The following is a 16110-nucleotide window of genomic DNA, read 5'->3' as shown; positions in this document are numbered from 1 at the left end:
AAAGAAACGTTTCTATTGACTTTAGCTTCAATTCCCCGACAATCTGACTAGAATTCTATTGAGATCATCAGATTTTAGTTTCAAAATTGTTCTTACCGGATCCATGTCAAACTTTGATGGCTGTTTTGTTTGACGTAATATTGTATTCATAAGATGAGACATTTAATAACAGGGTTAATCAAAGTCACAACTTTCTGTAAAATTATCTATATCTATAATTCACTAAGATCCTTTTCTAAGAATAGAGCACTCAGAATTTTCACAAAGAGAGTTCTTCCATTGGCTTACTGTTAGTGAATTATCTTCATAAATTAACTTTTAACTATTCGGTTCCTGGCTTCGTTGGTGCCTACTTTATTTTGGGAGATTTGTCTTTTGGGAGATATGTCAAAGTAATAGCCCAGCCTTGCCATTCTAATGAATAGCATAAACTGCAGATCAGACATACTGGGCACTCAATCTGCTTCCTCTAATAAAACTAAAATAATTGAACTTCACACAAAAATTGACTTGAAGGATATGTTGTACCATGTAGTCATTCTGGAATTTTCAATTCACATTGAGTTCCTAGGATTTTTGAATAAAGATTAAACTTTATGCCATCAGTAACAAACAGCTGGGATTGTAAATATTCTCTAAGAACAGTAATTTTACAGTGTTGTAAGTCACAATGGAATAATCTATTTGAGAGCTTCAAAACAGGTATGCTTATGACATGCAAACCAGAAAATAAAATCTATTTTATAGATGATTAATTTCAAAAACTATGCCTGGGATTGCTATTCTCTAATATACTCATTTAAGAAACTTGAACCAGTTTTAACATGATACTCTCAAAGAAAATAAATCTGATTTCATTATTTTCCTCCTTTTTCCACCAATTGTTCTCTGCTATTCCTTTCCTGAAGACACTTACTGCTGGACCAGAAAGCACTCTCTGGTAACTTATCCAAGCAATTATTTTGTGTGCTTAGATTAATAAATATTGGTAGGGAACTTGGCTGAAGGCAGTATCACAGTTGAGCCCGATAGAATCATTGAATGGTTACAGCACAAAATTCAGCCTGTCTAGTGCATGCTGGTTCTCTGTAAGAGCAATTTATCTAGTACCTCTCTCATGCTCTTTCCACGAAGTCATAGCCCTTCAATTGTTTTTTTCAGGTACTTAATCCAATTCCATTTTGAATCTGCCTCCTCCACCCTCTCAGCTTGTGCACTCCTGATTCTAATAACTCACTGCATAAAGAAAAATGTTCCTTCTGTCATCTTTGCTTTTTTCACTTTAAATCTGTGTCCTTTGCTTCTTGACACTTCTGCCAATGGGAACAACGTCTCTCTATTTACTCTATCTATCTCTCTATCCACCTTCATGTTTTGGAACAACTCAATCAAATCTCTACTCAACCCCTCTTCTCCAAGGAGATTCCCCAACATAGCTGAATATTCTCTGGAACCATTCTCATAAATCTTTTCTACACCCCCTCAACAGCTTTGACATCCTTACTGACATCATAACTTCTATGCTTTTGTACTCTATGCCTTTACTGAGAAAGCCCAGGATCCCATTTGCCTTTACAGACACTCTCTTAACTTGCCCCGTCATCTTCAACGATTTGTGTACATGTTCCCCTGTTCCTGAAACATTAGGTTATATTGTCTCTCAATGTTCTTCCTACCAAAATGTATAGTTTCATAATTCTTAGCATTAAATTCCTTTGCTGATGCTTCTTCCCATTTCACCAGCCTGATTATGTCCTTAAGTCTGTCATTCTCATATCCATAGGTCACAATACTGCAAGTTTTGTGTTGCCATCAAATGTGAAATTGTGCCCTGTACACCCAAGTCGATGTCATGAATATATATCAAGAGAAACAATGACCCTGGGAAACTCCTTTGCATACCTTCCTCCAGTCTGAAAAACAAACATTCACCACTGCTCTCTGTTTTCTCTCACTCAGCTAACTTTATATCCATGCTACCATTGTCCATTTTATACTGTAGGCTTTAACTTTGCTGGCCAGCCACCCTCTCTTAAGGACTTTTAGAAGTCCATATAGAGCACATCACCAACATAACCCTTAACAACCCTCTCTGTCAATCAAGTTAGTGAAACACAATTTGCCTATAACAAATCCATGCTGGTTTTACTTAATTAACCTGCATTATTCAAGAGACTGCTAATTTCCTCACAGACTATCATTCCCACCACTGAGGTTAAACTGACCAGCATGTATCTATCCTTACACACCCTTTTGAACAAGGATGTAACATTTGCAATTCTCCAGACCTCGTGCACCACTCCCACATCTCAGTAGGATTGGAAGATTACGACGAGTTTCTCAGAATCGTCGGATGCATCCCATCCAATCCTAATTATTTATCAATTTTAAGTACAGTCAGCCTGTCTATTACTCCGTCTTTATCAATTATTGGCCCCTCTACTACCTCAAGTATCTCCTCTTTACTATGACTTTGGCAGCATCTTTTTTCTTGGGATACATGCAAAGCATTCATTTAGTACCTCAGTCATTTGCTCTTTTTGGTCCCTAATCCTCCTTTCATATCCCTTTCATTATATGCCTGTTGAAGACTTTTGGCTGTGATTTTATGTTAGCTGTCATCCTCTTCCCTATCTCTGTTTCCCTTCTTTCCTTATTCAACCTGCTTCTCACTAGTATTATCAACCTGACATCTGCCATACACACCATTTACCTGCTTCATCTTACTCCCCATTTCTTTCATCACCTAGGAAGCTCTGGCTTCCTTTACCCTTTTCCGCCTTGACTGTACCTGAGTCACTTTAAAGACAGGCCACTATTTGTTTACAGTTTTACTTGTCAATTTTTCATTCCAATTTACTCAGGGCAGTTCCATTGTCAAAACACTGACATTGGCCTCCTCCAATTAAGTGCTTTTACTCTAGATTTTTAAAAATCTTTATTGCCCATTGTCCTTTTATATAACTAATCTAAACCTTGTGACCCTATGATCATTGTTTCCCAAATGTTCCCCTACTGATACTTGATCCACCTCCTTCCCCAGAACCAGATCCAGTAATGCCTCCTTCCTCATTGGGTGGGTGCTTCTACTGATGGTCCACAGTATTCATTGGTGCTGCGTTTTTGGCTATTAGATCTGTTCTATGCTAGATCAATTCCAGACACACAGTGGTAGCAGTGAAACATCAGTCAAAACAAACAAGAACTGATGCTAAGTTTTGAAAATTGGAGGGAAAATAAACAGAAACCAAATGTAAGAATTATCACGTTAAAATAAAAGACAACGGGCGGGATTCTCCGCTTCCCCGACAGCACACTCACGCCTGTGGATTTCCCGACGGCCTGGGGATGGCCACAATGGGAAACCCCATTGGCCGGCTGCCGGGACGGACAGGGCTGCAGGGGTGCACTGCGCCAGAAAAGGGATCTGGTGGGATGGAAAATCCCGCCCAAAGTGTTTGCCTAGTTCCAGTGCACAGAACTATCTGACTACACACAACACACAGCAGTGGACTTATAGATGCAATACAGTTTTCATTTGAATTATGACTAGAGAATAATGGATTAACAGTTTTTCTGTTGCATCTTTTATGCTGAACTGCCTAATCTACTGAAATTCTGCTCTAAAGCTACTGAAATCACAACTAGTCTGAACAATGTAAACTCTACTTAGACCATCATGGAAAAGGCATCCAGCAACAAAGGGAAGTTAGAGGAAATAAAGCAGAAACATACAGTCAACCTTCACTTATCATCCAAATTATTTGTAGTCAGGGGCTAATGTTACATTAATTGTATTGTTAAGGTTAAGGATAAGCAGGTGGAGGATTTTGTTTGACTAAGTATCTTAAACAAATATAAAAAGGGATTGCTGGTATGCCAGGGTGTTGGGAGGAAGGTGGCAGAGATACATGTAATGTGCTTTCTGTGAATAAACCTGCTAACAAGAAAAGGATCTGTGTCTAGTTTCATACTAAACCAGCAGATTGGGGTCTATTTAACATGGGGAGAAATTGAAACTTATAAAGAGCAAAGGTTGAACCATAGGGAGCTTAAAATACAACATTCTCAGTTCTAGAAACATACAGGCATAAGGAGCGAAATTCTCCACCCCGCCCCGCCACATTTCTGCCCCGACCGGCCGGCGGGATGCTCCGTTACACCGGCCCGTCAATGGGGTTTCCCATTGTGGGGCAGCCCCACGCCGTCGGGAACCCCCCGGGCGCCGGCAAAACGGAGACTCCCGCCGCCGGAGAATGACGCCCCAGTTTCCTCATTCAAAGTTGTCTGTTCTATATATCTGTTTAACATGGTGAATTTAATCAGATTTGTCAGCTGGAAAATACTAACTATTCACACTATATTCCATTGCTGAATAGATTGGGGTGAAGGAGACAGGTGGTGTGGGGCTGCTACTGTTTCTGTTGATGTAGTGTTTATCCTTTTAAATTGTTCTTAAAGAAACCTTGCTGCTGTTTATGAAGTTGTACAGGGGAGCAATCGAATGGCCTCGTCACACCTGACTTGGTGACCCGACAAGGCTGTTAAATCTCGGCAAGGCCTCTGGTGAGATTTGCAACACTTGGGATGCCTTGCGAGATCTCATGATATCTCACAAAATGTCGCGCCATGGATTTTGCACTTGCTGGGCGAAATCCAGATTAACATATTCAAATGCACTATTAGGCTAATGTAAATATGCCTGTGCTATTCTCCCGAGGCCCAGAAAATAACATCCGTGCCTGGGAGACGTCGCCATAGCGCCATTTGGCACTGGTGGGGGGTGGGGGGGGAAGGTCCCCCAGGCCTCCGGGTAGTCAGGCACTGGGCACTGTGGTGTCCTGGCACCCCAAGCCCCTTGGAAGTGCCACCCAGACACTCTGAAGTGCCATCACACTGCCAGTTTGGCAGTGCCAAGGTGCCAGGTGCTAGGGATTGGATCTGCCCTGCCCTTGAGGGGGTGAGGGGGCGCTCAAGGGCCCCCTAAGAAGTAAGTTGGGGCAGTGGGGGGGGGGGGGGGGGGGGGAGTGGTTCCAGAGGTGGGGTGGGGTGTTCAAGGCGGGGTCGAGAGATCGGAACAGCATTTAAAAATGGCACCCCGATCTCTGAGCTCATCAGTGCAGGAAGCGATGCAAGTGTGGCCTCCGTGGGGGTATTTCTCGCCAAGCCCAAAAAACACCCCCAGAGTCTTGCTTAATAACGGCGCTGCAGGTGCTGAGATAGTTCCCGGGATATGCGTCCAAAACAGGTTTCTGTTTTTTGTGCATTAAATCACATCCTGTGACTTTCACACATTCCTAGTTTCTCAGCTGGACATCGTTATATGAAGGGGAGAGATCTCCAGAAGGGGTAGCAGTAAATAAATTGAAGTAGATGCTGGGCGGGAATCTCTGTTTCAGAAACAAAGTGCTCCTGTCAGCAACAAATTGTGACTGTGTCCCGCTGTCGTAGTGGCTTCATCGAAGTGGTATTCTCATAACTTTACTATGCAAATTTATGCATAGTGGCGAACACGTTGTTTCCCTGCAATTACTGGTCCTGGGCAGCAATTCTGAATAGGTTCCCTGATCCCAGGGGCCAGACACAGAATGTTGAGCTCTCCCCCCCCCCCCCCCTGCTGACAAGAGGAACACCCTCAAATCCTTATCAAGGAGGGGCATCCCCCCCTCACCACAGGAATAATGGATCAACCCACCAACACCACGCAAGCATGAAAGTCATCCAAACTCCCTCTCAGCTAACCCCCTTAGCCCCTCTCAACCAACCTTTCAGCCAACCCCCCCCCCCCCCCCCCCCCCACCCCCAAGCCCCCACCAGGCCCTCCACTTCAGAACCCCCATTCAGGCCCCTTGCATTGTGAACGGTGCACTTCCCACAGGCACCATGGCACTGACAACCTTGGCAGTGACACCCTAGACTGGCATGCTGGATCAGGGAGGTTAGTCCATTACTCAGATGCCCCTCTGCCATTGCCAGGCATTGGGTGGGCTCAGGCTATGGTAAAGAGTTGACCTGGGACCCTCCCCAGGGGTGGGATCTTGGGCGGGATTCTCCGAAATGGAGGCAGAGTGTCCGCGCCATCAGGAACGCTGTCGCGTTTCACGACGGCGCCAAACGGGCACGGGCATTACCGATTCTGGCCCCCATAGGGTCCAGCATGGCACTGGAGCGGTTCACACCGCTCCAGCCTCCCTTCCTGGCGCCAACTGGGCACCATGTCAACCCGCGCATGCGCAGTGGTGCCGCACCAACCCGCGCATGCGCGAGGGACTCCCTCAACGCGATGGCCCTGACGCAACATTGTGTGGGGGTTCAGGGGCTGGCTGCATAACAAAATAGGGCCAGGGCTGGAGAGGCCAGCCCACTGATTTCGGACCAGAGCCCAGTGGAGGCCCCCCCCCCCCCCCGGTAAAGGTGCCCCCCGACCCTGCGCACAGAGTTCCCGCCGGCTGCGAGCAGGTATGTATGGCGCCGGCGGGATTCTGCCGTTTCCACCTTGCCGCACGGCCCATCAACGCCGGAGAATCGGCGGCCCGGCCGTGGACAGCGGCCCACGTCCGGTGCTGCGCCAAACGCGCCGATTCTCTGCTCCTCGGAGAATCGCATGCCGGCGTTGGGGCAGCGTGGCGCGGTTGCGGCGATTCTCCGGCCTGGCGCGGGGCTCAGAGAATCCCGCGACTTGTACCTGGACTGACCCTTCCAACCTTGGGCAACATGCAGTTAGAAAAGAGGAAGTGAAAGCACTTAGCACTGTTGAAGTGGCCAGCAGCTGTGAATCAGAACAAGGGTCATTATAAACATTGCGGTTAGGATCAGTGGTTTATCAGATATATTCTCACATGAAGGGAAAGATAAATAAAGAAATCTCCCACCTGCCGTGTTTAAGCCATTAAGAAGGTAATCAAAGGCTAGTTAAAAGTACTGCACTGTGAAATTGAATGATTACAAAGCATATCAAAGAATCTCAGGGGATTTCAAGGCTTTTCAAATGTGGTGGGCTTTCTGGGAAGGTTCAGACACTTCAAAAAGCAGCAGTTTTTAATGCATGGGACTGAGGGAGCAGGTGAGAGAATAGGGAAAGTCTTCCTATCTTGCATCTTCAATGAACTGTCTGATCTGCTCATCAGCTGTCAGGCAGAGCGGTTCAGAGTGAGAAGGCCACTTCAAGGTTTAAACAGGTCAGACAAGGATGATGATTTCAAACAGAGGGCCACGTGTGATTACCTTGCCAAGAGTGATCTTTTGGTTGCCCAGGGCTGGAAGCAACAGTCCAGACACAGGACCGACAACCCGGAGGAGGGTCCAGGGGTTAACCCCTTATCCACAACCCAAGCCAACCCAGCCCTAGGGCCCTAGGTGGACCCTCCCTCTGCCCCCTAGCTGTGGCAGAGGGGCACATGAGCAATTGGATAACTTCCTTGACTCCCCTTAGGGTCCATTATGCCAGGACAGTGCTTGCATCAAAGCCCACGCAGTGGAGTGCCCGCGAGGTGGTTTGGAACATAACGGAGGTGTAAGGGGTTGGATGGCAGAGGTGGAAATTCAGGCCTCCAGCCCATTATTACATTAAAATGAATGCAAGTGAGCCGTTTGCATGTTCCTGGAGCGGGGTGGGAGTCAACTATGGCTGGAGGGGTGAGACCAGAGACTGGGTACGGGTCTGCTGTCAGGCGCCAATCCAATTTTTGAGCCTACACGGGATTCTTTGCCTGCTAGGGATTCCTGATCTTAGCAGCGTGGAGCAGAGAATTCCATCCACTATGTCTATCAGTTTAAGGATACTTCAATTGTAATATTCCAAGCCCAATATTGTTCAAAATATTAATATGCAAATTGAAATGGAACTAGACTTTTGAATTGTTTGGATGAAAAATACAGTCAATTAGGACTCCTTACCACAGTATCCTGGTCATAAATTTCAATGACCACAATGGGAGGGTCATCTCTAAGTTCTTGTGCTTCACCGTATAACTCAATGTTGTCAAACACCAACAATTGGTCCCAGGTAGGACACAGAGTCTCCTGTAAAACCTGTGGATGACAGATTAATGAAACTGAAATTTGATATCCGACATGACATTGTTTCATGATTTCATTTCCTATCAACATCCTCGAAGTTAGCATTGATCAGAAACTAAAATGGATCAGCCACCTAAATACTACAAGAACAGGTCAGAGGCTGGGAATTCTGTGGTGAGTAACTCACCTCCTGACTTTCCTACGCCTGTCCACCACCTGCAAGGCACAATTCAGGAGTGTGATGGAATATTCTCCAATTGCCTGGATGAGTGTAGCTCCAACAAACTCAAGAGGCCCATCACCATCTGGGACAAAGCAGCCCACTGATTGGTGCCCCATCCGCCAACTTAAATACTGACTCCCTCCACCACTAACGCAAGGTAGAAGCAATGTGTACTATCTACAAGATGCACTGCAGGAACTCATCAAGGTTCCTTTGACAGAACCTTCCAAACCTGTGACTTCTACTACCTCGAAGGTCAAGGACAGCAGATGGATGGGATCACCACCATCTGCAAGTTCTCCTCCAAGCCACACACCATCCTGACTTGGAACTATATCGTCCTTCCTTCGCTGTCGCTAGATCAAAATCCTGGGGAACTCCCTCTCTTAAAGAATTGTTGGTTGCAGCAGTTCAAGAAGGCAGCTCAGCATCATCTTCGCAAGGGAAATTAGGGATGGGCAATAAATGCTGGCCCAACCAGCTACACCCATATCCTGCAAAAGAAAAGAAAAATCCACTGTTCCCTTCAACCCTGCCACTCCCTTTATTTGATCTTAAAGCCTTCAGGGCATCTGAAACACCTTCTCTCATATATACCTGATAAAATTGTGAAGACATTATGGAAAGAAATCCAAAGCAGCACACTCTGTCGGAAAAGTTAGTGGATGATGTTTGTTGTGAGTATCACAAATTCATAAAATTGTCCCCTAAATCTCGTAAGAAGCTATCTCCATTGAGGTAAAGAACATAAGATTAATATATATTTTTAAATTAAATAAATAGGATACCAGTCTCCTCTCACATTATTTCACCGTAAAATGGTGGGCTGATGACAGGCTTCCCTGTCTCTACCAAAGCTGATATGGACTGTTCACCCAGTCCTTTGGGGACAGCAGAGCTCACGGATGGTGAGCCACCTTGAACCCCCGCACTCCATATTTTTTTCATTTGTTCAGGGTATCGCTGGCTAGGCCAGCAATTATTGCCCATCCCTAATTGCTCCTGCTCCTAATTTGCTAGGACATTTTAGAGTTGAATCACATGAAGGCAGATTTCCTTCCTTAGTGAACCTGATGGGTTTTTACAAAAATCACCAACGGTCACCATTAGACTTTTGATTCCAGATTTTTATTGAATTCAAATTTCACCATAGGCCTTGGTGGGATTTGAACCCAGGTCTCCAAAGGATTACACTGGGTCCCTGGATTACTAGTGCAGTGACAATACCACTATGCCACCTCCTTACCTTTATGGTGTAACTACACACACAATGCAGTTAAGAATAGGTTACATCTTTTCCTGAGTGTTTAATTACTATGGGCTCTTCTTTCCTACAAATATTTTCTCTTTAAGTTCTACAAATACTCCCAGCAGCTTTGCCTAAGACTATGATTGGCAACTACCCCCAATGACATGTCCATAGCTGCAATAGGGTATTCCGGATGGGAGTTGATTGATAAGTTGCCTATCCTGGTATTAGCAATGGACCAAATGTTACGTTGGAACAATTCTTTGATAGAAACAGGTCCCATTTGGGTTGTACTGTATTTACCTCAGTGCATTGGCTTTGTGTGGAGAAGAAGACACGGGCGAATGGATCCGAAAGGCCACTGCTGTCTGCAGCACACAGGCTACGTGCTTGGTACATGTGAACTCTTAGCTGGAAAAGCTGCTTCTCTGTTTTGGCACAAAAAAAAAATCCCACTAAGAATTAAAATTTCACTTTCACTCAACGCAGATACATTTAATTCTATTATTTTCACTGGCTAAGCATTCAAACATCATTATGGATAGTCTTTCCAAATGACTTCCACCTTTGAGGAATTTCATGCCTTGAAAGGAGCAATGATATTTCTGTCAACTTATTGAGTAGAACAACAAAATGTAACTCTAATTCCTTTGCTCCAATTAATCACCCAATATATATGTTAGGATCTGAATACTGCAGTGGTTATTTGTTTTCAAAGTCAGTACTTACTGATGTAGGTCAAACTTATAGGTGGGAAGGACTGCAATCCCTGACCCTTTACTGCTTTGTTCTCTTCATATCCACTGGGCAGGCCGCACAGGAAATCCTTCCGTTGCTTATTTAATCCCAACCAAAAGTAAATCTCTATTTTAGATTGAACTGTCCATCCTGCGGTGCCAAAGCCTCGCTTTCCAGGGAGCTGCAAACAAAGTAGTTGCTATTTGAGACAATTTAAACAGAGGAAAAACTATTCCTAAATTTTGCACAATGGTGACTATGGGAAGGAGTGTACATTTTGTGAAATATGCTGCATGGAATTAGCTAAACATTCTTGTTGGATAAAATTAATAATTTTTGTCCGCCATTCTCACACACTCATTGAGTACTGTCCTATTTACAAAGAGAGTATTTACGCTTCAGTTATCACCAGCATGACAGAAATGGAATCGTAACAGCATGATTAGGATGCATAAGTGACAGTTAAGCAAGGATTTATTATTGTATGTGTCCCTGTATTACTGGAAGTTGAAAATGTATCACTGAATGCGGTAAAAAGAAGCACAAAACTGAGTATCCATTTCTGAACCTGACACACTTTCAGCAGGTGACCTTCACACTGCTTAAATTATATAATAACATAAAATATGAGAGGCTATCATTCAAAGGCAGATTGACATAGAAAAGAAAACGTGCACTAATAACTCAGTTTCAGGAGCAATTTTGCACAAATGGAATTGTACAGGGCAGGAGGAGGCCGTGCACTTTATCTATACCAGCTCTGGAAAAGGTGGGTCGATTCAGTCCCATTCCCCTGCCATTTTCTTTTTCAAATATTTTTCCATCTAAGTGTGATGATAATGTGTTCCTATATCCACCTAGAATACTGGTCACAGTAGTGTAACGGGTATAGTAAAGAAAGAAGAAAGAGTTTGCCAAAGAAGAACCAAGCAACATGCCTCAATGATTACCGTCGGTGGCCCTGACTTCAGTCGTAATGAAGTGCTTCGAGAGGTTGATCATGAAGCGCATCACCTCCATACTCCCAGAACACCTTGATCCATTGCAATCCGCATACCGCCGCAACCGGTCCACAGCAGACGCCATCTCCCTGGCCCTACACTCATCCCTAGAGCATCTCGACAACAAGGAGTCCTACATCAGACTCCTATTTATTGACTACAGCTCCGCCTTCAACACCATAATCCCAGCCAAGCTAATATCAAAGCTCCAAAACCTAGGTCTTGGCTGCTCACTCTGCAACTGGATCCTCGACTTTCTGACCAACAGACCACAATCAGTAAGAATAAACAACAACACCTCCTCCTCAATAGTCCTAAATACCAGGGCCCTGCAAGGTTGCATACTTAGATGCCTCCTATACTCCCTGAATACACACACGACTGCATGGCAAAATTTGGTTCCAACTCCATCTACAAGTTTGCTGATGATACGATCATAGTTGGCCGGATCTCAAATAACAAATACAGGAGGGAGATAGAGAACCTAGTGGAGTGGAGCAGCGACAAAAATCTATCCCTGAACGCCAACAAAACTGGTAATTGACTTCAGGAAGCAAAGTACTGTACACACCCCTGTCAGCATCAATGGGGCCAAGGTGGACATGGTTAGCAGTTTCAAATTTCTAGGGGTACACATCTCCAAAAATCTGTCCTGGTCCATCCACGTCGACGCTACCACCAAGAAAGCACAACAGCGCTTATACTTCCTCAGGAAACTAAGGAAATTTGGCATGTCCACATTGACTCTTAACAACTTTTACAGATCCACCATAGAAAGCATCCTATCTGGCTGCATCACAGCCTGGTATGGCAACTGCTCGGCCCAAGACCGCAAGATACTTCAGAGAGTCGTGAACACAGCCCAGTCCATAACATGAACCTGCCTCCCATCCACTGACTCCATCTACACGTCCCGCTGCCTTGGGAAAGCGGACAGCATAATCAAAGATCCCTTCTTCCCTGCTGTTACAAGATTCCTAAACGACCCTCTTATGGACTGACCTGATTAACACTACACCCCTGTATGCTTCACCTGATGCCAGTGTTTATGTTGTTACATTGTGTACCTTGTGTTGCCCTATTATGTATTTCTTTTCTTTTCATGTACTTAATGATCTGTTTGAGCTGCTCGCAGAAAAATGCTTTTCACTGTACCTCGGTACATGTGACAATAAACAAAATCCAAATCCATTTACTAGCACATTTCACAGCTTCAGAATATCCCAATGCACTCTGGTCAATGAAACTCATTTCAAAGTGTAGACACTGAAGTAATGTAGGGAAATGCAGCCGCCAATTTGCACACAGTAAGGACCCACAAACAGCAATGGGATTCATGGCCTGGTAGCCTTTTTAGTGATGTTGTTTGAGGGATAAGTATTTGTCAGGGCAGAAGGAGAACTCTCCTGCTCGGGTGAACAATGGCTATAGTAGTGCAAGTAATGATTACATATGTGTCATAACTATGATAATGGAATGGCTTTGTTGTGCAATAATCACCACAGTGTTACGCCCATAGTAGTGAGTAATGGTTACAGTGGTGTATTGGCTATAGTCATGTAATAGCGACAAAGCAGAATGGCTACAGTTGAGTGGATAGTGCCTACAGTAGTAGAATAGTTACAGAAGTGCAATGCAATCCAAGCAGAGAAATATAGTTCTCTTTGGGATGGTTAAGTTATTCCTGAAGGAGCCTAATTCTTTTTCTTTCTTTAAAATCATAATGATCAAGTTTATACCTTCCTCTTGAGCATACAATTAATCCTATGTTTCAGAATTTGATCCACCTTTTCTTGCATTTTTTTTCTCCTCTATAACAATTCAATCCCTGCAACTTTTGAATGTTGAATCTACTAACACATGAGAATTAAAAAGTGCAATTTTATCTGTATCCATTCTAATGTCTGTCATCAGAATCAGAAAATCCTTGTGTTTTTAAATTTTCTTGGTGGTGACAGCTTATAAATTGCTCTGAATGTCGCTCCTGTGACATTAAACAAGGAATTAGACTGGAATTGCAGCATTTTAAATTTTTTGCACATAATGTGAATGATACAAATGGTGCTGCATATATTGTCCATCCCTATTTGTGTTTGGTTTTCTCCTTACAATCCTTCTGCATTGCTACTGAGGAATGATCCTAATCCATTACTTTGGAGCTTCCTATTGTACTCTCACCAAGTTTGTGATCCTAGAGCCCTACTACTGGACCTGTGATCATGTAAGGGAGGGATTTTAATCCACTCTGTCTGCTGTGCTGAATGTTTCTTGGCCTCTGCTCCCCGGGGCTACCTCGGCACCCCAACCACTAAATAGGTCTCCTGCAGTTTAATGGTGCTTTAGGATGGCCTCTGGACTCTGCAAATTTAGGTAGGCAACTGGGCAGTGGGATGTAAATAAGACCCATCCATTATGATTGGTCAAAGTTTCCTTGGAAGACCAGCAGCGCTCTTTAGTTGCCAGTGCAGGAGTTCAAATCTATCCTATTACCCTTTCAATTGAATAACAGCTGTATAGATTCACCAGGTGAGATCATATTACCTTTAGGAAGACAGTCTTAACTTTGCCACAATCCTTGCCTGTTTCTTCATCCACTATTGAGTAGAGGATATCTTTGGATTGAATTCGAGCGTATGCAATCCGCTTGTTGTTGCTCATCATCCAGAGGAAAATTTCAGGGATACTGTGCTGAGGCTGCAATGGGAATTTAGTATATTAGTAAAGACATTGAAAAAAGCTGCCTCCTCAGTAATGATAGGGGGAATGAGGGTTAGGAAGGCTACATTAATGCATTCAGGTAGAAATAAAATTAATATTGAGGAGGAAGGCATATAGGGCCTAGTGGTGTGATAAACAAAATACAAAATAGTCCTTTCGTAGGATAGGACTTGAGTATTGCTGATAAAAGACACATTCTGTCAAAGCTTTTTGTCTCGGATGCATCAGAATAGACATGCCAGCCAATCAGCCAAGGGTACAGCCTTTCCTGCCTGCAGCCCCTTCTTAGGGCCATGGAGCATCATGCTTCGATGGCCGCCGAGGCTGCCGAAGGGAGGCATCCTCCATGGATCTGGCAGCCTCCTCTCACAGGGAGTCACCCAGCTTCATCAATGTACAGCCATTACAGGGCCTTTAATTATTCAAGTTGGCTGCCAACCTCTATGGAGCAGGCAGCCGATTCACTTCACAACCTGATGAATGAAAATCTCCACAGCCTATTGTAGCCATGTCAGGGAGCCCTCCTGATGCGGCTCCTACCTATATTTCCAGCCACCACAGCAGCACCCCACCTCCCAAACCACCTGTGTTCCCATCACTTTGGGCCAGTAAAATTTAGCTGTATATTTGAAGGTTCTATTCAGTGAAGATGTGTACATGAGGAATGGAGAGTGGCAAATGCAATTTCCATTTTTTGAAAGTGATAGTGCTAAACAGGATCAACATGCTCCAGTTAGTTTAATATGGATTTCAGAAAGGAAGACGAAATTTGGCAACCCTGAAAGAGTTCATTGAAGAGTTGACAAATTTAGTGGAATTGGAAATCACTGCGAGCTATTCTCCCTCCCCACGCCGGGCGGGAGAATCGCCGGGGCGCCGCGCGAATCGCGCCATGCCGCCCCCCGATCCCCGCACGCGATTCTCCCACCCCTCCGGAAACCAGCGGCGCGCGATTTGCACCGGGCCGCTCAGAGAACTGGTGAGCGGCGATTCTCCGGCCCGGATGGGCCGAGTGGCCGCTACGACACGACAGGTTCCCGCCGCCGCCGTCCACCCCTGGTCGCTGCCGACATGAACTCTGCGGGAACGCTGGGGCGGGGCTGTGGGGGAGGGAGGAGGGCTCCTTCACCGGGGTGGCCTCCGATGGGGTCTGGCCCGCAATCGGGGCCCACCGATCGGTGGGCCGGCCTCTCCCCCCCCCGGGCCTACCTCAGCGGCCCCAGAACACCGGCGCCATGTTGGTGAGGGGCCGGAGTGCGTAAGACGTTCCCCGCGCATGCGCAGGATTGGGCTGCCCCAACTGCGCATGCGTGGGTTGGCGCGGCGCCAATTTGGCGCGTAAGGATGCTGGAGCGGCGTGAACTGCTCCAGCGCCGTGCTGGCCCCCTGTGGGGGCCAGAATAGGTCGTGCCCGGGCCCTGTTTACGCCGTCGTGAAACGCGTCGGTGTTCACGACCGTGCGAACACTTGGCCTCCATATCGGAGAATCGCCCCCTCTGTGTTTCATGACAAGAAAATACACAGGGGATTGTTAGAGAATAATGAGGAAGATGGTAGAACATTAGTTGGTAAACTATTTAGAAGAAAAGAATCAGAGTGCAGGAGTAAAGGAACGTTTCTCCTAATGGCGAAGAGCGTTTAATGGGGTTCTGTTCTACTATTGCTTCTGTTTGCTGTGTCCAACACTGTGTATAATGAGTATAGAGCGATCTGCAAATTGGCAGAAATAGCAGAAACACTGAAATAGGAAGAATAAGACATAATTTTGAACATTATTGGCAAGATGGACAAGAATAGAAGATGAAATTCAATGTGAAGTGGTACATTTGGTAAAGAAAGGGTAACTTTGATTGAGGGAAAGTTGATGAGAAAGAGCGGAGTGATTTTGGACAATCAAGTTGAAACGAAATTAAGAGCAGCACCTCAAGTAGAAAAGGCCATAAAAAACTAATAGGAATACTGGGTTTTACTGGTAAGAGAACACAAAAGCAAAGATACAAATGTAAATCTCTGTGAAACCTTATTAAGTTCACAGGTGGAATACTGTGTGCAGTTTTGGGCTTCACACTTTAGATAGGATGTTGAGACAGTACCGAAGGGTACAGTACTGATTCACTCGGATGCGTGAGGAAATATTAATGCAAAGGGTGGGAATCACTGGC

General features: G+C 45.0%; 1 protein-coding gene across 12 annotated transcripts in view; it reads right to left on the bottom strand.

Annotated features, from left to right (window-relative positions):
* The window catches only part of otofa (otoferlin a), a 532520-nt gene that overhangs the window by 108887 nt on the left and 407523 nt on the right, over positions 1 to 16110 (bottom strand). For all 12 annotated transcript variants that reach the window (XM_072498930.1, XM_072498920.1, XM_072498925.1 and 9 more), the window contains exons 22-25: positions 13772 to 13924; positions 10221 to 10410; positions 9795 to 9919; positions 7897 to 8031 (exon numbers count right to left, since the gene is read on the bottom strand). In XM_072498930.1, coding sequence (XP_072355031.1) covers positions 7897 to 8031; positions 9795 to 9919; positions 10221 to 10410; positions 13772 to 13924 — 603 coding nt within the window. The remainder of the gene's footprint in view (positions 1 to 7896; positions 8032 to 9794; positions 9920 to 10220; positions 10411 to 13771; positions 13925 to 16110) is intronic.

This window comes from Scyliorhinus torazame, chromosome 4 (assembly GCF_047496885.1).
Source record: "Scyliorhinus torazame isolate Kashiwa2021f chromosome 4, sScyTor2.1, whole genome shotgun sequence".
Classification (NCBI taxonomy): domain Eukaryota; kingdom Metazoa; phylum Chordata; class Chondrichthyes; order Carcharhiniformes; family Scyliorhinidae; genus Scyliorhinus; species Scyliorhinus torazame.
Note: the sequence above shows the minus strand (reverse complement) of the source record. Positions and strands in the feature narration are given on the sequence as shown.